The 22,304-nt window shown below is 47.8% G+C and overlaps 1 protein-coding gene across 6 annotated transcripts in view; it reads right to left on the bottom strand.

Annotated features, from left to right (window-relative positions):
- The window catches only part of CCS (copper chaperone for superoxide dismutase), a 928,930-nt gene that overhangs the window by 374,797 nt on the left and 531,829 nt on the right, over positions 1-22,304 (bottom strand). For all 6 annotated transcript variants that reach the window (XM_069644778.1, XM_069644780.1, XM_069644782.1 and 3 more), the window contains one exon: positions 463-640. In XM_069644778.1, the coding sequence (XP_069500879.1) occupies positions 463-640 (178 nt within the window). The remainder of the gene's footprint in view (positions 1-462; positions 641-22,304) is intronic.

Below are 22,304 nucleotides of genomic sequence, written 5' to 3'. Positions count from 1 at the left end.
CAATAAAAATCACAAAATGCAGGTATTAAAATTCCTTTAAGGGGGGATATATTGTTCCGGGGTGACAGCAACTCCAACCCTCAGTTGAAACAAGTTACAACAAGACACAGAACCCTGCTAGCCTTCATTTCTAGGAAACCAACACATTGCTGAAAGGGCAGCCTATTCCACCATCCTGATACAAACACATTATAATATACCAATGTGACAGAGGAGAGGGATTATCTGTTCAGAAAAATCACAAATGGTAGGTCAATTGATGATCTGTGATATGGTGGTGCGAGTGAAAACGGGATTGCTAGCAGACTAAAAATGATTTGTGGGGTTTGTAGCCATACTTGCATGTGGGAGGCAAGGTGCCCGGGTGGTAAGGTGTTGAAGACTGATGTAGAAGAACAAACCAAACAGTGAGACAATCAACACAATCTTCTTTCCTAGTAAAGGTTTGGGTGGAGTACTGACTTTCTAAAGGAGTCTGTTAGGTCTCCAAATGCATGGACATGCAGCCCGTGGAGCCCAGGCCTGAGCCCGTCTATGGTTCCCTCGACGATGCACTTATCTTCTGACACCTGCACGAAGCGTACCACCCCCTGGATGCAATTTGCTCCCTCCATCATGGTCACAGCAGCACCAAGGTCTCCTAATTAAAAAGCAGAAATAAGCACATGGTTAACTTCCATCCATAAAAGCACACCACATAGAAGGAAAAGGCTTCATCATGTAGAGTTGAGTTACCAACTCTTTCTTTAAATCAATTTTATTCAACATTTTCCTTTTAACTATGGTTAATTTCACATATGTGCAAATTGTAGCCAAGACGACAAATGTAAACCAAGAAAGACTAAATTTGTCTTTAGAAGAATAGCATCAGGTTAGCCATTAGCTCATTATAAAAGACCCCACTGGGTATTGCCCCTACTCGGCTTTTCAGGAGGAGCTTCCTGATGGTCATAGACCAATGTTCCATACAACCACCACTTTATCCCTGTGACTATGTTTTTAGTTGCCTTTCCGAGATTCTCAACAAGCTCTTGGATTCCGGAGATAAAAAGGACTCTGAGCAATTTAGCTTTCTCTCACGCTTTCAGTAATCCCTTGGTTATTCAACTTTCATCATTCCAAGAGTTTAGACCAGACTCTTGGGTTTGTTGGTTAGGCACTAAAATTGTATAAACCTCTTGGCTTTGCAAGTCAAGCTTTTCTCATGAACTTTCCCCAGTCTCCTCATCAAGGCAAGCGTTCCTGGAGACCTCAACAACCTCTTAACTTTGTCAGGCAAGAATTCCACAAAGAATTCAATAACCCAAGTGCAACCCCCTTGGCATTTCAGGGCCAGCCACAGCAGTGTCTGTGTCTTTAAAAGTGTTCCTTGGGGATAGCTGTGGACTGGGAGACAATGGGTTAATGACTTCTGACTTCCAGCCCCTCAGTACGTCATCCCACCCAGCTTTGATTGAACAGCAACCTGAACTGTGGTGAGAGATGCTTCTCTATAGGCGGCAGTGTGACGAGTGGTGGCATAAAAGGTGAGGACCCATTACTAGCAGACAAGAGTGACAGCTGATAGGACCAATGAAAGAAGGTGAGAATGGCTTGGTTCGGCAGTTGAGACAGGAAATTCAATCTGTGAGGGAGAGGGTGACTGGAAACATGGGTAACTATATAGGTTTTAGGTAAGGGAGGATCTAAAACATATCCCAGAATTAAGGGCTTTCTCATTGTGGAAAAAGTTCCTGGGGCGCCTCACCAAACATAATGACAGACATTTTGGATAGTGTGGCCGTCAGCCCTCAGATGTAAGATCTAGGGGAGACTACTTGTGGACTAGTCATGATAGAGTCCCTGGCAGGATTTTGGTGCCAGACAGGGGTGGGTTGTTAAGAGACGGACTAACTGGTAGGACACATCAGGGGAAAAATGGTTTAATGTGGTTTCATAGAAACGATTTCTTGAGTTTTAAGTTTGGTCGACTGAATTATGATAGTCTGATTTTTTATTTCATTTTAAATGGGGGGCAGAGGATAGACCCCATCATACCGCCCTCACCACTCATTCACTCTCCCTCTCTGTATCTGTATACACGCACCCACTAGTACAAGCCCATCTCGTTTTAGACGTGCAGCTTGCTGTGAGCAAGGGAGAGTCCTGATTATCAGTATTCCAGCAAGGTCCTGTGGGAAGCAGGTGGAGGTGGAGGCTAGTGGATAGCATCACCACTGGCGGTGAGTGGCCCCCAGTGGCGAGAGCTCTGAGGAGGTGTTAAGAGGCAAGGAAGGCCTCAAAGCGCGGGGACCTGAAGTCCAAGGAGTCCGACAAAAAAGAGCTGTGAATGCGTGCAATGGAGGCAAAACTATGGTGCCTTCAATAAAAATATTGCTGTGCAGGGCCAATTTAGCTTTTAGATAGTAATTGACCTCATGAAGCTTTGCACACTACAAGTGTGTTCAGTTGGGTCCATCGTCTGGGTGGGGACAATTTATAGGCCAAAGGTTGCAGGCAAAGACCACACGGTCATCTGAGCACAAAATAGGGGGACAGAAAGGCAAGTAGGGGGCATATAGGAAATGGGAGTGACATGTTGCACCACAAAAGTGGGCACTAGTATTTGGAGGCTGAGCGGATGAGCATAGCATGGCAGAGAAGGGGGCAGGGGTGAAAAACAAAAATGTGCTTAAGCGTACTGTGACAAATCGCAGGTATTCGTCCCTCCTCCCCATGGACCCCCTCACCCCTCGCCTAAGAATAGGGAGGTGAGCCACCACCCCACAAAACCCTGCCTAGAGGTATGGGCAAGTGGGCCCTCACCAGCAGAAGTCTCCCCCTCTGTGGACAAGAACCCCCGCTGCCAGGAGAAACTCCCTAGAGGAGCTTGCAAAATAACATCATTACACCTTTCATATGGTGAGATCTGTGAAGAGAAGGCTTATATGTTATTGCCAACATGAAATGGAAAACCTCAAACCAAGCTCCCATTCCTCTGGGATGAAGAAAAGGATATATGTAGGAGAAGAGAACCCACCAGTAAAAGGGAAAAGGGAACAAAGATTTGCGCTGGGGAAGCCCCACGGATATGTCAATTTAAAAGGGGGAGGAGCCTGAGTAAAAGAAGTATAGACGCCGACTTCAGAGCCAAGCAAAAGCAAGACGCTGCAGCGTCCTGCAGACGCGATATGACTGAGAGGTGACAGGCGTGCTACCGTCGGAAGTAAGGCAGCCAGAAGAACTGAAGTTGGACGTGTGGTGTCCTGAAGCCGAGGGAGACTGGTGGCTTGACCGTGGGAGGACTGTGGTGGACCAGAGGTACTCATAACAACGAAAAAATTATGACATGACTGACTTTGGACAAGCTGATACCTGAGATACAGGATCACCATCCAAGTCCAACGAAGGGAAGAGAAGCTGGCAAAAGGACACAAGACTCCAGATTAGGAGGAAAGGAAGCTGATTCTCGAACGAAAATCCTGGTGACGTTAGCCCTAAGGACAGACGGTAATACAGATAACGGGAGACCCGGGGAGTGAATGATAAGCCAGTGTTATTGGAACCCTCATACTTGTCACAGTTACGAGAAATATAATGTCACAAGACCAGAAAGAAGAGTGAAAGGAAAGTATTATTGGAACCCTTATAATCATCAGAGTTACGAGACAGATGAGGCCATAAAACCAGAAAGAGGAGTAAATGAGAAATATTCTTGGAACACTCAAACTCGTCACAGTCGAGAGAGAAAAGACAACAAGAGCAAATGAGAATAACTTGTAATACTCTTTTAAAGTTTCTGCTTGGTACTTGAGCTGAGACTCTTCCAGCCTTCAAATCAAATTGTCTTTTCAAAAACTCAGGACCTTTGTCTTCTGAAATCTTTCGGTTTTCTCTTCAACCTTTGGGATATATTCAATGTTGCCAGGTTGGATTTAGACCTTTTCAAGAGACTTTCTAAAAAACAACAACTGCCTTCTATTTTTAAACTCAAGAGTCCTTTCTCCTTTAGCCTTGGTAAAAATCTAATGCGCCACTCTGAACTGCTGCTCGGAGCCTTTACTTTTGGCTTATTCAGTTTGTGAGTTTGTTCACTCCTTCACTGATTTTATATCAGCTGTTGAAAAGCCAGCACTGCCGCGCTAATGTGAAACAGAGCACGGCGCTTACTTGCAATGGATATCCAGTTCACCTTATTCACAGTTCAGAAGGTAAACACTTCAGCCTCTGCTGCGTACCTCGTCTCGCCCTCGAACAGCGTAACCGGCTGGGATTGCAAGTCTCTGTGCACGCACGCACGCGCCAACTCTTCAGTCCTTCCCTCTGAAGCGCTAGCCGACAGAACTCCTCGCGTAAGACACAACCAAGTGAAACGTTGTTAGTACTTTAAACATGCAAGTGCCGCTATAACCTTTAGCACATTACTAGTGAAGTTGCGATGCTGCTATTACTCACGCTCAAATGTTTGTATTTACATTAAAACAAATGCTTCAAACTGTTTTCTGTGTCAAGGACTCTAGAACTATGTACAACTTCTGCACTACAATGCTACCTAAACTTGTTGCTTTTAGTTCAAAAACAGTTTACATTCTCATGAAAACATTTTCTTAAATACTACAAATGGAAAGTTGATGTTCACTTAGCTTTCTTCTTCTGTGAGTCTTTATCTGGACTTCCTCTACTCTTCTGGCCTTAGAGGAATTTCTCCAGTGACCCTCTAGTTTCACAGGGACTGAATCTACAGTTCTCTCCTCTTCAGATGCAAGGATTTATCAGTCAAACTCTGGTTTTTGGTCTCTGGTTACTTGAACTACCAAGACTGCAACCTGCTCAGATGGTTGCTAGTTTAAAGGCAGTTTAGAACTCCTTCAAGAGTCCCAAACTACTTCACTCCCTGTCTCAACCAATCAATGCTACTGTTCAGAGCCTTCATCTTCCCTTGGGCTAACAGAGGCTGCCTGAGGAATACATTAAGGCAAAATCACAATCACTGACTCAAACCATCCCACCGCCAATCACTCACTTAATTACAAAACCTAAAACCTATGTCACGACCCCTTCAGAACGAGTGTCTAAAGCGTGAATGGTATGGGACCTTAACAGTGAGAGTGTCTGAAGCGTGAATGGTATGGAACCCTGACAAGTACAAAGAGAAGTGGAAGAGAACTACTGAGGGAATAACCCAATTCGTAATAATTCATACAAAGAAGGTCTAAGTGAAATAAAAGAACAAGTTACTTACCAACTGTAACGTTCTTTCGATTGGATGTTCCTCCCACGTATTCCTCATTTTAGATTTATCCTTAACTTCAGCTTGCTACTTCGGAAAAAATGTTCTCCTTTCCACCAGAGGGCGCTCACCTCGAGGCCGCGGCGTCTATGTCCCTCGGCGGCACCCGCCGAACACCGACGTCAACATCTGTATAAGAGCCTCGAGCACGCCAGCTGGCCTCAGTTCTGTTTTTTTCGTTTTTGTAGTCAATTTTTTTCAATTTATTTATTAATTGCATGCCTCTTTTGACCCAAGCCTTAAAACAACTTAGAGTGTAATACACGTAAACTGTACTGTGGGGTTGGTTAGGAGGGTCGATGCGGAATACTTGCGAGGAACATCCAATTGAAAGAACGTTACAGTTGGTAAGTAACTTGTTCTTCGAATGGATTGTGTCCTCCCACGTATTCCTCATCTTAAACTCCCAAAGCAGTTTTGCCTCGGAGGTGGGAGTACAGACTTTTTCTAATCGTGTACAGAATGGAGTACAGATTTAGCAAACAGACTTCCTTGAGAAGAAGTCGAGTCCAGAGCATAATGTTTTATAAAGGTATGCATGGATGACCATGTCGCTACTGCACAAATGTCTTGTACATGGACACCCCTTTTTAGTGCTGTCGAAGTTGCCATGCCCCTGGTTGAATGAGCTCTCAATCCATCATGTGGTTCTTTCCCAGCCAATCTATAACATTCTGTTATAGCCAAAATTATCCATCTAGATAATGTTTGTTTAGGTACCGCCAGTTCCAATTTGCATCCAGTGTACCCCACAAAAAGTTGATCACACAGACGTATTTTTGCCAATCTTGAAATGTAGAAACTAAGAGCTCTTCTGGGATCTAGTCTATGTAGCCGCTCCTCTTCTTGCTTGTAAAAAGTAGGGAAATTGACTTTTTTTGTGACAGATGAAAGTCTGAAACTATTTTTGGCAAAAAACGAAGGTTTAACTATAAAAGATAGTGTGAGGAGGACCGCTAGAGAGCTCCTGCAACTCACTTACCCTGCGGGCTGATGTCAATGCTACAAGGAGTATTGTTTTCAAAGTAAGGAGCCTTAGCGGACAAGAGTGTAAAGGCTCAAATGGAATGCATTTGAGAAATTTTAGAACTAAGTTCAAATCCCACAATGGAACCTGGAAAGGTATTGGTAGAAATACATTGTTTAACCCTTTCAAGAATTGAATTATTAAAAAGGTATCTTGAAGTAAGATTCTTCTTCTGAAGAGCGCTTAAAAATGGATAGCGCTGCTAAGTATTCTTTTATCGTACCAACCTGGAGCCCCAGATTAGCTAAATGTAACAGAAAAGATAACATTGTGGGGATATTACATTGAAATGGGTCCACATTCTTTTCTCTGCACCAGTTACTGAACGTATTCCATCGACACAGATACAGAGAGATTTGGTTTCTGGCCTTCTGGCCGAAAGCAAAATCTCCATCACGTCATCTGGAAAATCCCAATCCTTGTATCTCAACCTCTCAGAAGCCATGCGTGAAGGTTGAGTGTGTTGATCCTCTCTTCTTGGAAGACCTATTGGAGGGCAGATGGACATGTCCAGAAGGTCTGGATACCACGTTCTCCTGGCCCAATCCGGGGCAATTAGGATCATGGTTTTCCTGAACTTTCTCAACCTTCTTATTACCCGAGGGATCACAGGGACTGGAGGAAACGCATACAGAAGAGGAAAATCCCATACCATTACGAATGCGTCTCCTAGAGCTCCTCTCGGGGGAAATTCCCTTGAGCAGTACAGTTCGCACTTCCGGTTGGCACCAGTCGCGAACAGATCCACCTGCGGGGTTCCCCAAAGAGGGAAGATCTCTTGAAGGACCTCCTGAGCTAGTTCCCACTCGTGGGAGACTGTACTCTGCATGCTCAGAGCGTCCGCTGCTGTGTTTTGCTCTCCGGCTAGATGAATTGCCGAAAGAGAGATCCCTTCTTGTATTGCCCAGAACCAGAGTTGCATCGCCTCTCTGCACAGCGACAGTGACCCCCACTCTTCCTCTCTTGTTGAGGTAGTACATTGCCACTGTGTTGTCTGTCATTATCAGGACATTCTTTTCCCGTACAGAGGGCAGGAAGGCAATCAGCGCTAGTATGATTGCCCTCAACTCCAAAAGGTTGATGTGAAGTTTGGACTCCGATGGAGACCAACAATCGCCGATTGTCAGATCGTTGGTATGGGCTCCCCACCCCACGAGTGAGGCGTCCGTCACTACTGTCATCTCCGGCCGTGGTTGCCAAAAAAATTCTCCTCCGAGAATATGATGTCTGCAAGCCCACCATTGTAGATCCTGTGCTACTTTGGCTGGAACCTGCAACAGATCTGACATTTCCCCTGAGAATTGAGACCATTGAGTTCTGAGAGCCCATTGAAGGGATCTCATTCTCAATCTGGCTTCTGGCACCAGAAAAATGCAGGATGCCATCAGACCGAGCAACCTGAGAAAATCGAAGGCCGGAAGATACTGGGCATTCTGGAATCTTGTTACCATCTGCAGAATGTGGTGAGCTCTCTCTTTGGGAGGCGTGGCTTTGCCCGAGCAAGTATCCAGGACTGCTCCAATAAAACTGGAGTTTCTGTGATGGTAACATGTTTGCCTTTTTTAAATTCAGAGAAAACCCTAGTTTGTGAAGAAAGTGACAAGTCTTGGACAGATGATCCTGGGCTTGCTCCGGGAAGCGTGCTCTGATCATCCAATCGTCCAGATAGGGGTAGACATGAATCCCCCCCTCTCCTGAGACGCGCTGCCACCACCGCCATCAACTTGGTGAAAACTCTTGGGGCGGAGGTTAACACGAATGGCAGAACTCGAAACTGATAGTGAGACTTGCCAATCGCAAACTTTAGGTACTTTCTGTGCTTGAGATGGATTGGCACATGTAAATAAGCATCCTAAAGGTCCAAATGATACCAACCAATCCTGGAGTTGGAGAGCCTGAAGGATCTGAGAAAGTGTGATCATCTTGAACCTGTCCTTCCTTAGGAACTTGTTCAAGTTTCTCAAGTCCAAAATGGGTCTCAGTCCTCCGTCCTTCTTTGGTATGAGAAAATATGGGGAATACCAACCCTTGTTCCTCTCCGCTACAGGTACATGGTCTATTGCACCTTTCTGTAGCAGGGTTAAGACTTCCTGCAACAGGAGCGGATCCGGATGTTTGACAGAGTTGTATCCCGGGGGGTGATTCTGAGGTTTTCTTAGAAAAAGAAGGCGGTAACCTTGGGATACTGTTTCCAGTGCGCAAGCATCTGAAGTAATGCCCCACCATTCTTCCAGATGCTGTGAGATCCTGCCTCCCACTGGGGTCTTGTGGGTCAAAACCTCAGAGTGGTTTTGCAGCAGCTGCAGCAGCGGCTGAAGGGACAGATGCCGCTACTGGGGCAGATCTAGCACCTTTTCCTCGCCCTCGAGGAAATTTTCTTTGACCTCTTTGACTAGCCTGTCCTCTTCATCTTCCATCCGGTGCAAAACCAGACTTTCTTAGCCACGCAAGTCTATGTAGCACCGTGCTAGTTGCCATGGACCTACTGATACTGTCAGCTGTGTCCAAATCTGATTGAAGGCATTCTCCCGAAGCCTCCTTTCCATCCCTTATTATAGCTAGAAACCCATCACGCTTTTCACCTTCTGGGATGTATTTAGCTGCCGCCGACATGCAGTCCCACAGGGTATAAGTGAACCTTGCCAAGGTACAGGTTACATTAGTAGACTTCAAAGCCATACTCCCTGATGTAAAAATCTTCATAGACCATGCATCTACCTTTTTATCATCCGTATCTGGAGGGATTGTAGGGTATGCAGCATTTCTTGTGGAAGTGGCTGCTTGTACTACCAGGCTTTCTGGAGTTGGAAGTTTACTCAGGTGTTCTGGATCAGAATTGCAGGGTCTATATTTAGCCACACATTTTTTATTAACTGCCGGGATGGCTTCATGGTGTTCCCATGCAGAACTAACCCTTCTCTGCAAGGCAATGTGAAAAGGGAGAATGGGGTCTTGTTGAGGAGTTCCTGATAGTATATCAGTCATGTCATCAACTTGACAGACTGGTGAACTTCTACCCCACCCCATAAATTCTGTAACTCTATTCATGAGTTTTCTGTAGCCCACATCAGCTTGCTCTGATGTGTCTTGCTTATCAAATTCGTACTCTGGAGAAGTGTCCAGACCACTTGCAGTCTGTAAACATTCCTGCAGATCTTCAATTTTTTATTGAGGATTAATTAATTCCTCTGGAACAGATCTTGTGCCAAATCTAAACCCAGCATAGGTGACTTCTTCCTCTTCTGACGATTCTCCCTCATAGATAGATGACATGGTCCTGAAAAAATCATGTCTATTCTGGTAATGTAGGTTTTTCCCTTATAAAAGGCTTGGGCGTCAACGAAAACGTTGATGGCGCCGATGTCATAACCACATCCTTCGATGTCGTCGAGGGAACCTTCGATGACCTCGATGTAATCGTCCAGGGGGTTGCGGAAACTGTCGAAGGATGTTTCGATGCCATTCTGTTTCCCTCTCCCTTTGATTTATGCACCGAAGAGTCTTTTTCATGAGGTGATCGAGAAGAGTCCCTCGATGACACCCTCGACGGCTTTTCATCAGCCTTCCTTGTTTTGGACCTCCCTCTGTCACCTTTTTCGTGAGTAGGGGCATGGTCTTCTTTAGCCTTTTTTGAGGGGGTCTGGGCCACGTTCTCAAAAATTTTAGCATGGAAACTCAAAAGGCTTCCCATTTACTCGGGGAGTCATGCTTTGATGGGCATGCTATCACGTCCTCCGAAGACGTCAAGGAGGATGAGGGAGATCAATGCCGTCTTTTCTTTGTCTTTTTGGATGACGAAGAAGAAGACTTTCTCGATCTACTCCTCGACCTATGCTTTTTACGATACTTTTTTTTCGAAGACTCTACCGAGTCTTTCCCTTTCGAAGTAAACTTCGATGAACCCTCCCCCATCACCAATTTACCTCTGCGTTCTTTCAAGGCTTTATGGGTCATCGACTGGCACGAACCACAGTCTTCAATTCGGTGGTCGGAACCGAGGCACCAAAGACAGTTTTTGTGTGGATCAGAGACCTTTTCTTTCCACACTTCAGACATTTTTTAAATCCCGTCTTCGGCGTGGAAGGGTTCAAAGAAGACGACATTGCTTTTTCTTCACAAGGGATTGAAGCGCTGTTTAAAACGATCCGAAGCGAAGCTAACGGAAAAACGGAACTTAGGCCAGTGGGCGCGCTCCAGTCTCTTATACAGACGATGACGTCGGTATTCGACGGGTGCCGCCGAGGGACATCGACACCGCAGCCTCGAGGGGAGCGCCCTCTGGTGGAAAGGAGAACATTTTTTCCGAAGCAGCAAGCTGAAGATAAGAATATATCTAAAATGAGGAATACGTGGGAGGACACAATCCATTCGAAGAGTTGGTTATGAAAGGGAAACGTCAGAACAAGCTGGATTTTGTAAAAACATATCCATGTAAATGTTAAACAACATTTATGCCATGCACTTTCACCACCAGAGTGGTCCCCTATCACTCTGGTGGATCTGAAAGGTAAGAGGGTAGGGAGGGTGAGTAGGGTGTAGTGGGATAAAGGTAGAGCGAGATTAGTGATGTCCTGTTGGCAGCTTGAGTTCGGTTAACATCGTTCGCTGAGCATGGGTATGGTTTATGGAACGGTAGTGTCCCATGTACTGTTCTGCGAGACTATGGGCCTCATTGACCCTGGCGGTAGCCGTGCCCTTATTAAGGGCACGGCTGCCGCTGGTAATTATTTTTTACCGGGTCCAAGAAAAGGGCAATAACCGGGTTATGCCGACCTTGGCGGACCAGGTAATTGCCCTTTTCTTGGACCCAGTAAGAATCAATACCCATTCCCATTTGAGCCCCATAGGGCTCAATGGAAATGGGGAGGATGCTGTCAACGGGCCCGTTAATGACGGGCCCGTTGTTAGCATTCTGGCCTGTTAGCGGGTCCCGCTTTTCACATCTGGTCAGACCAGACGTGAAAAGCGGGACCCGCTAGCAGGCCTCGTAATAGGGCATCCCGTAATGAACGGTGCCGGTCCCGTACCGGCACCGTTCATTACGGGACTGCCAGTGTCCTAATGAGGCCCCATGTGTGGTTTGTTTTGTTGTTGAAGTGTAGTTAAGTGCGTGCGGTTGTCTGTGCAAGAAAGTGGTTGTATTTGTTTAGGGTGTGAGAGGTGTAAGCGGAGAGTTGAGTTTTTTTTTGCAGATGGGTTAGTGGGGTTACCTCGTTGTTTCAGACATCTGTGTTGGGTGTCCCTGCCTTTGCTGTTTGCGGGAGCGTTCCTTCGGCCGTTCATTCGTTTGGTTCTGCGCGAGGCGGTGGCATGTTTCTGTGACTGTTTAGTTATCAGCGGGCAGGAAGGTGGTGAGGGCCGCCCCATCCCCGGAGTTGAGATCGCTAAGGGTTTGGGTTGCTCCCTGGTTGTCAGTGGGGTCTGCCTGCCCTCGTCTCCCTGAGCGCCTGGGGTGCGGTCTCCTCCCTCCAAATCTTAATGGCCCTCTGTTCTGTTGGGTGCTAGTTAATGATTTGCGCTCCTTTGTCTCTAGCTACAGTCCCTTCACTGTCTCTTAGGCTTTGCATAGTGGAGAGGTTTGGCTTGGGAGAGGGTGAATCGTGGGTTTCCTCCCTCACCGCTGTGATGCTGGAAATGCATCGGAGGGACAGGGCCTTCGTATCCTTGTCCTTTACTGCTTTTTATTGTGTGTTCTGTCGTGTTTTCCGCGCAGGAGTTCATGTGGGACTCCTGGCGGTGCAGCTCTCTTTTGGTTTGGTGAACAGACCCATGGGATACCCTTATGGCACCCATGGGTAGGGGTACAACCCTGTCCCTCTAGTGTATGTTTTTGGGCACCTGTGTGTGACCCACAGAGCAGGGTACGGGCTGGTGGCAGCTACGTGCTGAAATGACTGGTACCCTGCGCATCCACCATTTTGGGATGCCCAGGCCTTGTCATTGGAATCGGTAGATTCCGGATGGAGACAAAATGGCCCCCATGGCCTCTTGCCTTCCATCGCCCGTTACCTTCATCTTCCCGAAGTCCCGGGAAGCCCTGACTCTGTCCCTTCCCCCTGACTGGCTGTTGGGTGGAAGTTCCATATATGGTAGTGTGGGGGAAGTGCCGACCAGACTGGCTGGAGCCTTCTCAACGACCGTATGTTGTGGGTACGCCTGTGGGTGGGACCTGGGTGAATGGAGTGTGTGACGAATAGGCATTCTATGTTGTGGGTGTCTAGTATCTGGTGGTTGATACAATGCCTGAGACAGCCCTGCCCAAAACCGGTATGAATGCAGTATGGAGTTTTGAATGGCTCGGTACTTGTCCCAATACACATAACTTGTTGTGAGTGTCTGGAGAGAAGTGAATGGCCTGAATCCACTGCGTGCCCGATTGGCTGCCTGCCTGCATGAATGAATGCCCTTAGTCGTGATTGGATGCTCGAGTGTGACCCAGCGGAATGTATGTGAGATCAACAGTATATCTGGGGACCGCTCACTGCTAGGAATTGTGTTCAGAAGCTGAAGTCCACTACAACGAGTAACTGGTGTAACTGAAGCTTGATCTTGAAGACGTGCTGGACGAGAAGAATTGCTGTTGCTCTCCTTCGCAATATAAAAGCTGCTGTGCCTCAAGGACTGACCCAGAGAGGACCTGGTAAGGCGCCCTCTTCCCGAGCTATGAGGGACCATCGTGCACAGCTGATCTTTGCCTAAAGCTCCCTGGTAGACAGACCTTCGACAGGCTGCCGACCCGATACGGGGGCTGCTGCGGAATGGCAAGGAAAAGCGCCCGGACTGTTGTCCGCCATGGTCGACGACCGCCGTCGCCGACTGGAGCCGCCATGCTCCCGCTTTGCCCAAGAACTTCATTGATCATCGGACGCTCTCGTCCACATCGTCGCCGCTGTACCTGATGGAGAAGGCCTGACCGTCAACGCGCCGAGGAGCATCCACCGGTGGGTTTCCCGCCACCCAAAGACCACAGAGACGCTGACAACTCGACGCCCTTGCTGGGCCACAGTTCTTCAAACTCTTTGCGGTCCAGAACTATCAACACCGAGGTGCCCCGCACGCCTCTTCCTTGCAGGATGTTTAAGTTTCCCAGTCAACGAGCACCGCTAGGAACGACGCAGCCACTTCACCGTCGTACCTCGACCTGTTCTCCGTCGGACGTTCGGCAACCTGTGACTCCTGCCTGAAAGGGTGGACACTCAAGAAGGGCCGTCGATTCCCCGACGAGGAACGCTATAACGCCAGGTACTTTAGGGTTACAGAATTATTGGAAAGTATATGGACTGGGCTTGTATCTTTCTTCTACAGGTTGCCCAGGTGGGGGGATCTCCACACAGAACTGTGTTTAACGGTAGTGACCAGTATCCTGCCAATTGTTCAACCATCTTGACTTCCTTCCTCTCTCTACTGCTGGTTTCCTCTTTATCTTTGATCTGTGTGTCATTCTGACCGTATGCACTTTAATGAGATCTGATAACGTTAGTGGTACCACTTTAGAACTGTATATATTTACCCTTGTTGATTTCTGAGTACAAAGTGAGTTATCCTGATAGTGTACGTAACCTTGAATATTAATTATATAAAGACTGTGTTTTAACCAATACAGTGTGTGGACATTCCTTGGGTGCTTGGTGACTACACTGTACTTAAGAACCAGCTTGCATCACCTCCTGAGAAGGTAGGCCTTGATTGCTCATCCATTGCTACCTGCTCATCCATTGCTACCATAATAGAGAATCTTGGCAGTGGTCCTCTGTGTCTCCCCTCTACCAAATAGAGAGCGGAAGTACAGACCCCCCCCCCGGTCTTTACAACCGCTACTTCTTTCTGCGTGCGTGGGAAATCAAAGATTATGAACTGTTCAGGAAAATAAGAAATAGTCGAGAAGGAAAAGATAATTGTTGTATAAGTTTACCACAGGAAGAGAAAAGGATGCACCCTTATAGAAGAATACAGAAGAATCAAAAGTCCAAAACAATAATATATGAACTGTATGAACTGATAAAAGTGATCACTAGGGACTATCTGAAGATATCTATTGAAAAGTGGCTGAAAGACAAGTCAACAAACCTAAGGAGAAGGGAGACATTCACCTAACTTTGAGTTGTTAAAAATAGTGGTAGGGTCAGATAGGTTAGAGTCGGACGGTGGACGGTTTCATTTATAGAACAATCACGGACGACTGACAAGCAGTTTAGTTAGTTTCGTTAGGTAGGGACGCCTTGTAGAATAGGGAAAGACAGACCTTATTCCTTTTCTTTAACAAACATACCAGTGAAATGTCTAATCAGAGTCTGTGTCCTTCCTCTGACCTCCCACAGCACGTATGTATATACTCAAGCTTTATTGCAAATGCAGTAGGAGTGCTTTTTTTCAGGAGGCATGCAAAAATAGACACTCAGTACAGGGGAATGATGAGAACCTCTCTCTGCCCTCCCTATATTTGCTCTTTATCCTAGCAGCATCACTCCCACTCCCATTACATATATGCTCACCTACTGCCCTCTTAGCTGGTCCTTAAATTGTCAGTGACCTCTCAAAGGGAGGTGTTGCAAGCCAAGAATAGCCAAGCTGTCTCTTTCAGGGCGAGTGCCACCTTTCGCTAGTGTAGCATAAGGGTCCTACTGGAAAGAAAGGCACCAGAGTGACTGACTCAGACCCAGATTGAAGGTGGCCAAACTAGCCCAAGGAGTTGAAATGATGAAACTGCTAAAGAGGACAGTTTTGGGCCCAAAGTATCGGGTCAGACCAAGTCACCAGTGGAAGAGTTGGTACAACCTTCCTAGACTCATTCAAACAAGTGAGATCAACACAATAAAATCATCCCAGATAAAAGCAGAAGTGTGTGGCTATTGAAGAATATTAATTCCAAGAGAATACAGAATACATTGAATCTGGCTCAATTTAACTCATCAGAATTGTCCCCAGGCTTTGGTTTTGCAGCCAGCCAGAGAGCGGCATAGCTTTGCTATACCCAAAGCGTATGTAGGCGATCATGAGATGTCCTCACCTTTTGAGCTTATCCGGAGACTCAGCGCAGGCTGGACCTTAGGCAACTCTGTACAACCGTCCCTATGAAGTCTAATGCAGTGGAGGAAAGTGAGAAGCTTAAGATGTGCCAGGGAGCCTCCAGTGCAGCAATCCTATGGGCAGACCATGCTTTGCTCGCTTATACTACTTCACCCCGATTCATTTCAAGGAACCACAGAGAAAAGTGAGGCTTGTATGAGAAAATTATGAGAGCATTTAAAAATGCCAACACTGATACCTATTGCAGCTGGTTCTAAAAGTGCCAGGACACCAGGGGCCATTTTTTTAAATCTCAAGATTTTCTATAGGAGGAACAGTGAAATAAAACAGGAGGGCCTGGAGAGGAACATGGATATGGCTAATACAGTGGAAGATAAGTTGCCCCAGCAGAGAAATGTGATGAGTTAAGGAAATGATCACAGGACTTTAGCAAATCCTGTCATGGAAATGTAAGGTATGATTCCCTTTCTGCATAAGATCAACAAAAGACTCCTCAAGATCAAGAGCAACAGAAATTATCTTGAGATTAACCAGGGCATGCAAACATGAACGACCCTGCTTTGATTCCTATAGCCTTTTCAGAACACTCTACAAAGAATGATCTTGAGATTTTCAAAGTGCTTATTATCCGCCAAGAGCCACAGTGGGCAAAGTCTCTAATAACTGAAATCTTAGAGGCGAGAAATGACATTGCTAATCTCACAGCATTGGTTAAACGTTTAGCAGTCAGTACGTCTCTGAGAAATTAATCACAACCACCACGTCTTCTATGCATCAAAATAGAGCATAAATAACTGGCCAATCAAATACATTTCTGTAATTAGCAATTTATGGGCATTGGTGCACCACCAGAACCTGTGGCACTCATAGGATTGTGGTGGTAAATGAGGTGTCAAAAGAGTGTAGAGGAGCAATTACATGCCTCTGCAGGAAATCCCGCCCCCATACCTCCTATATGTTGGAACCCTGAGATTGTGCCATGCTTAACACCAGCTGTTGTGACCATACCACTGCGAGTATTCGAAAGATGGTACCCACTGAGAAAACCCTATCAAATGTATCCCCGAAGAAACGACAATTTGAGGGAGGAACTCCGTGAAGGAATATGAAAAGGAGCAAAAGGAGAATCTGATGATGTCACGAAAGAGGAGCGTGATGCCCGGAGGACACCACTGAAGAGAATGCATGGATCTTACAGAAACTGATGACGAAGTTAAGAATCGAGTAAACTTTTATATGCGAAAAGGAAATTGCACATATGCGAAGCACTGCAGAAAATGCAAGCCGTTCAATAACTGTACAGATGCTGTAACGCAAGTAGATTAAGTAATCTTAGAAGCTGGCTATATGTAGTGAATAGACTGCAGGAGAAGCCGCCATTGTATAGAAACTGGACATCAGTGTCATGAATATTAATAAGCCAGGACCCAAGGAGAAAAAAGGCGAGAACTGTATCGAAGCAAAAAAAAAGCTGAGATCGGGCAAACGAAGGGCGAGGCTGTCTGGCCTGGTATCAAAACTGAAGCAGCCATGGTCGGTTATCTATTCTCGAAGACAGTGAACATGCGAAGCTGAATCATTCCTTGTTAAGGTGCAAAGAAAGAACACCAAGCGTGGTCTGCTGTCACATGAGCCAAGGATAGAAATAGAGTTGAGCGTGGAGTCCTAGAACAACGATCGTGAGTGCCTGTGCTCCCATATATTGCCACAGACAAGGATACATTGCAAGGCCAAGTTCAAATTCAATCTCCATGGCAGAAGGCATGGGTGATGAGAGATGATGGGCTAATTGGGTGGGGAGGTAAAGTCAAGTCCCCCTCCTGGGACCTAGGTCTGAGCTTACGTGCTGCTAAGTGAACCGAATTATAGAGGGCCGTATAACGAAAGGCCTTATATCTTGAAGACCAATGATACACTGTGTACTTAATAGTGTTGAAGATGACATGTTTTAGAGGTAGACATAAGTTGTCCACCTGATGGTAGATAGCCAATCACAATCCCAGTCTTTCTAGAAAGTATACTTGGATGTTCCCCTTGAACGTATCACAATCTCTCATAGGTTTTCTTATTTGCATTGTAGCATATAAGGATGTTTTTATGAGAAATGCACTGAGAGCTCGAGCGAACGTCTGTTGATGTCCATTGTAACTCCCTGTTTTAGATAATTGTTAATAAAAGAACACCTTTGAAATCTTCCTGAGTCGGTTAGATTATTTGGTGTCAGAGTTATTCTGCATCTCCATCTATTATGTGCACGATAACCAAAGGACCATATGCTCATGTGGTAGCAGAGGATGGTTGGAAAAGATCCAAACTAGTTTTTCTCCAGATTTTCAGAAGATCAGACATCCTCCGCCATTAGCCAGAAGATCGCAGGGTTTCCTGCAGAGAGTGTTCGATGGAAATAAACTTGCAAGAAAAACCGAGACAGTCGGCAGGTCCGCCTTTAACGAAATCCCTGCCAGTTTCCACAGGAGCTCTGCGGACGAAAGGCAAACTGGTTGGATTGGAGGAGGAGTCGCTACAGAAGGCCTCGAGTCGATTAACGAACGAATGGTGAGTAGACTAAAGGGAATGGCAAATGAAGGGGATGGGATTGTGATAATGTTTTAAGTAACAGGAAATATTGTGTGAAGAAAAGGTAGCGCCTAGAGTCCTGGATCAAGGGAGTTTCAGAAGGAGATGTTTCAAATCCCAACGGGGTTAGAACAGAAACATAAGCGTAAACCGGTTTACGTAAGCCGACGTCTCAAACCCTGTAGAGGGTATAAAGTGAAGCTGAGAGAAAAGGGTGATTAATGTTTAATGTCGAGTAGTCTGTATGTTGTTTGTTGACAAAAAATCTCGAAGAGCAATAGTAGTTGTAAATTAATTGAAAATGTTGAGGAGCGAGAGGGCGCTAGAGAGCCAACCAAGATGGCCGCTTCCTGAGAGAGCTCCGTAGGGCTCTAATGAATCCTGTAACATCGATGCTCCTGTGATGGTTGGAATGACCCATCCTACAGCTGTACACCTTCACGAAGCTCCACTGATCATTTTGAGATAAATCTCGACTCAGACGCCTGCCTACAGCCCGAGATACTCGCTCGCAAATCTGAGGCCTGTCGGCTGACGGATTGGGCGGTGCGGCCCCTGCGTGTGTGCGGAGCGGCGGAGGCGGGCACCTGGCGGAGGTCTCGGTGGCGGGACCAGGAGCAGCGCCGTGCAAGCAGAGTGCACGTGTGCGTACTGGCACCCACGGGACGAGGAGGTCTCCGTCCCACGCGGTGGCCCGTCGCGAGGACAGTGGAGCGACGAGCCGGGGTGCCAGAGTCCCGAGACGACCCAGGTAGGAGCAGACTGCAGCGCGGGCGGACTCGGCACGGCCGCTGGGTGGGCCCGCCTGTCCCGCCGCCGGACGCGGCTTAATCTGCGCGGCCCCCGCCAACGGCTGGCCGCGCTGTGGAGCAGGCCTGGTGTGCAGCACGGAGGAGCTAACCACACTCAGGGCCGCTTTCTAGAAACCTGAGGCGTGGCACCCGTCCCAGCGAGACCTCCCACGACGCCCATCCGTTCAGCCGCAGGTGGGGAGAGGCCTGGTCTGGTTAACCGGATATTTGAAAGCTAGTAAACCCCGGCGGCATTGATCTTGGGCATAAGAAGATGCAGCCGACCCGAGATGGCTGGGCCTGACGCTCGGACAGAAGCCGCTGATTGCACCGTGTGCCGCCGCCCTTCGGCGCGGCTGGTATAGAAGACCTGTGGCAAACTTTGGCTGCGCGCCATGCAGGCCCCACGCTCGGTGCACGGACTCTCCACATCAAGCACCAAAGGCACCGTGCTAACATCCGGACCAAGACAGCCACAACTCAGCACGGACACTCTCCCCAAGCTACCATGGGGAAAGTAGACAAGAATCAGAAGAAACTGACTTTCGAAGCCAGCTCACAGGCCAAGCCCACGACCAGCAGCAGACCCAACTCCCCGCCACCTGACACGATGTCAGCCGAGGACCAGGGCCCACATTTCGATATAAGGGAGATTCTGATGGACCTGAAGGCCGGTATCAGCGGCCTAGGATGCAAGTTGGACACCCTATCATCGAAGGTGGACCAGCTTCAACACAGGCTAGATAAACAAGCCGATCGACTCGACAATGTCGAACAACGCGTGTCCGACCAGGAGGATGGATCAGCGGCACTGACATCCAGTGTCTCTGTGCTCGAAACCCAGATGAAGGTGGTGTGCGCCAAGAATGAGGATTTGGAGGGTCGCTCCCGCAGGAACAACATCAGGATCATAGGGGTGAGGGAGCGACAAATCCCAGGTAAAATGGAAGACTTTGTGGAACAGATCTGCATAGCTCTCTTCGGTAGAGAAATGCTGTCTCAGCTTTTTGTGGTAGAAAGAGCACACAGAATCCCGAACACTAGACCAGCGCCCGGCGCGCACCCTAGACCAATCATTGCAAGACTTTTAAACTATAAGGATCGCGACGCCATGCTCAGGGCAGCCAGAGATAAGGGAAAACTTCAATACGACGGCGACTCCATTCAAGTCTTCCCAGACTTCTCACAGGCGGTGCAAACGCAGAGAAGATCCTTTACGGCAGTCAAGCGACGCCTGCAGGACAATCAGATCCTTTATTCCATGCTACAACCAGCGAAACTGCGGATCCAACATGAGGGGAAGGCCCAATTCTTCAATTCCCCCGAAGAAGCCAATGACTACCTGGACCGGACTGGCTGCAGACATGGCGGGAACAATCCGAGACCCCGTCGGGAAGAACGAGCGAGAAGAGACCCTCCGTAATCTACAATCAAAGTAATTGGCAGTCGTGACCAGCGCACTTTCTGCTTCTATGCTCAATATACATCACAGGACGTCGCCACAGGAAGCCCGGTACCCTCTTGGTGGGCTACTAGTGCCCCTAGCGCGGCTATGCTTGCAACTCTGTTCTACATGGGGGGATTACTGTGGGCCAGTTGGGGGTTGCCCACACATGGGAGGGACTCGGGCCAGACGCGGCCGCTTTACTCACCCCGCTCTCATTTCACAATGTTGTTGTTATATAACTCTGATAACCTGGAAGCCAAACCCACTAGCCACTCCACTACCTCAAGGCACCATTTTCGCTCTCTCGTCCTGACAGGCGAGAATTCACCCAGCCTTCGGAATGCCAGCCATAACATTTAAAATTGCCACCTGGAACATCCGCGGCGGCAACCAGCCGGCAAAGAACAGGAAAATCCTTCAGTGTCTCCGTAGACACAAGGTTAACATCGCCATTCTTCAGGAAACCCATCTCCTGCCGGCATCGGAATCACAGTGGGCCAAGTCCTGGGGTTGTCACAGGTACTTTTCATCGTACTCGTCCTTTGCCAGAGGGGTCGCCATTCTGATTGATAAGAGAACTAACTTCAGTCTCATTGAATCGGTGAAGGACACTGAAGGCAGGGGCCTGCTGGTGAGGGGAATAATTGCAGGAAAAGAAGTGGTGATTGTAATTCCTACGCTCCCAACACTGATGGACCCGACAACTTTAACTGGGCGATGTCCCAACTAGGGAAGTCCAACGCAGAAACAATCATATGGGGTGCAGACCTTAACACACCGATGGACCCTACCCTAGCCAAATCACATAACACCACTGGACATCGGTCCAAAGCCAGTGGCCAAGTTTGTGAGATATGTCAAGCATTCGACCTGTCTGACACATTGCGGCATCATAATCGAGATGCGAAAGACTTCACATCCTACTCGCCCGTTCACAACACCAGCTCCAGGATAGATTACATCACGGCCTCTACCCACTGTCCGTTTGCCTGGGGAACGAGCCAAATTCTACCGCGCACGCTATCCGACCACTCAATGGTCACACTTGACGCCTCCATGGTGGGCGCAACGGTCCCCGGATTGAACTGGAGATTCAAGCTGGGTGCGCTTTCAGACAAAGTTTTTGCAGATGAACTGCGCGAGGAAATAACATCATTCATTAAGAGGAATCATGGCTCGGTCAAGGCGACCAGCACCATCTGGGAGACGCTGAAGTGCTTTGTGCGCGGTATATGTTTGGGTAAGGAAAATGATGTACTGAAGCTGATCCGCAGTGAACTCTCCGACAGCGAAACCCGTCTGAAGGTTCTAGAGAGGAAGGCCATCTCAGCTCCAAGCCCGCAAATCCAGGCAGAACTGAAGGAGGAGCTCCAGAAGTTCAGGGAAACAGCCGAAAGAGAGCTAAAATTCCTAGGGCGGAAACACCAGATTCGACAATATGGAGAGGGTCAGAAGCCAGGAGTCCTGCTCGCCCGATTACTATTGATGGGCAAAACCCTGACCCGGGTGGAATGTGTTAAAGATGCACAAGGCCAGCGTGTCTATGCTGAAGTGGACATCGCCAAGGCATTTCGAGACTTCTATCAGGACCTGTACAGCTCTAGAGGCAATTCGGACTCTGAATCTCTGCAAGCATACCTAGACGACACTGAGCTGTACTGGGTGGATGCAGACCTACGAGAACCTCTCAACGCCCCGATAACAACAGAAGAAATACTGGAAGCAATAAAGTCCCTCCCGAGCTCCAAGGCACCAGGTCCAGACGGTCTTACCGGAGAGTTTTACAAGGCCTACGCAACTTCCCTCGCCCCTCTCTTGCTACGCGTATATGAAGAATCCATCGAAAGCGGGTGCCTTCCCCCAACACTAAGTGAAGCCAATATAATTCTCCTACACAAAGCCGGCAGACCCGCTGACGAATGTGCATCCTATAGACCAATTTCTTTGATCAACCTAGACAATAAAATCCTGGCCAAAATTCTTGCTTCCAGGCTCCTCCCCCTTATGCCGGCTCTAGTGATTGGAGACCAAGCCGGATTTATCCCAGGGCGCAGCACCACCTATGGCATCAGGCGTCTGTTTGGCGTCATGGAGGCCCTGGACCCATCGCACCAGGCAATAGCGGTGCTTCTTGACGCCGAGAAAGCATTTGACTCTGTGGAATGG

The sequence above is a fragment of the Ambystoma mexicanum genome, chromosome 2p (assembly GCF_040938575.1).
Source record: "Ambystoma mexicanum isolate Mex_15411 chromosome 2p, UKY_AmexF1_1, whole genome shotgun sequence".
NCBI lineage: Eukaryota > Metazoa > Chordata > Amphibia > Caudata > Ambystomatidae > Ambystoma > Ambystoma mexicanum.
The sequence above is the reverse complement of the archived record's forward strand: the minus strand, read 5'-3'. Positions and strand labels throughout refer to the sequence as shown.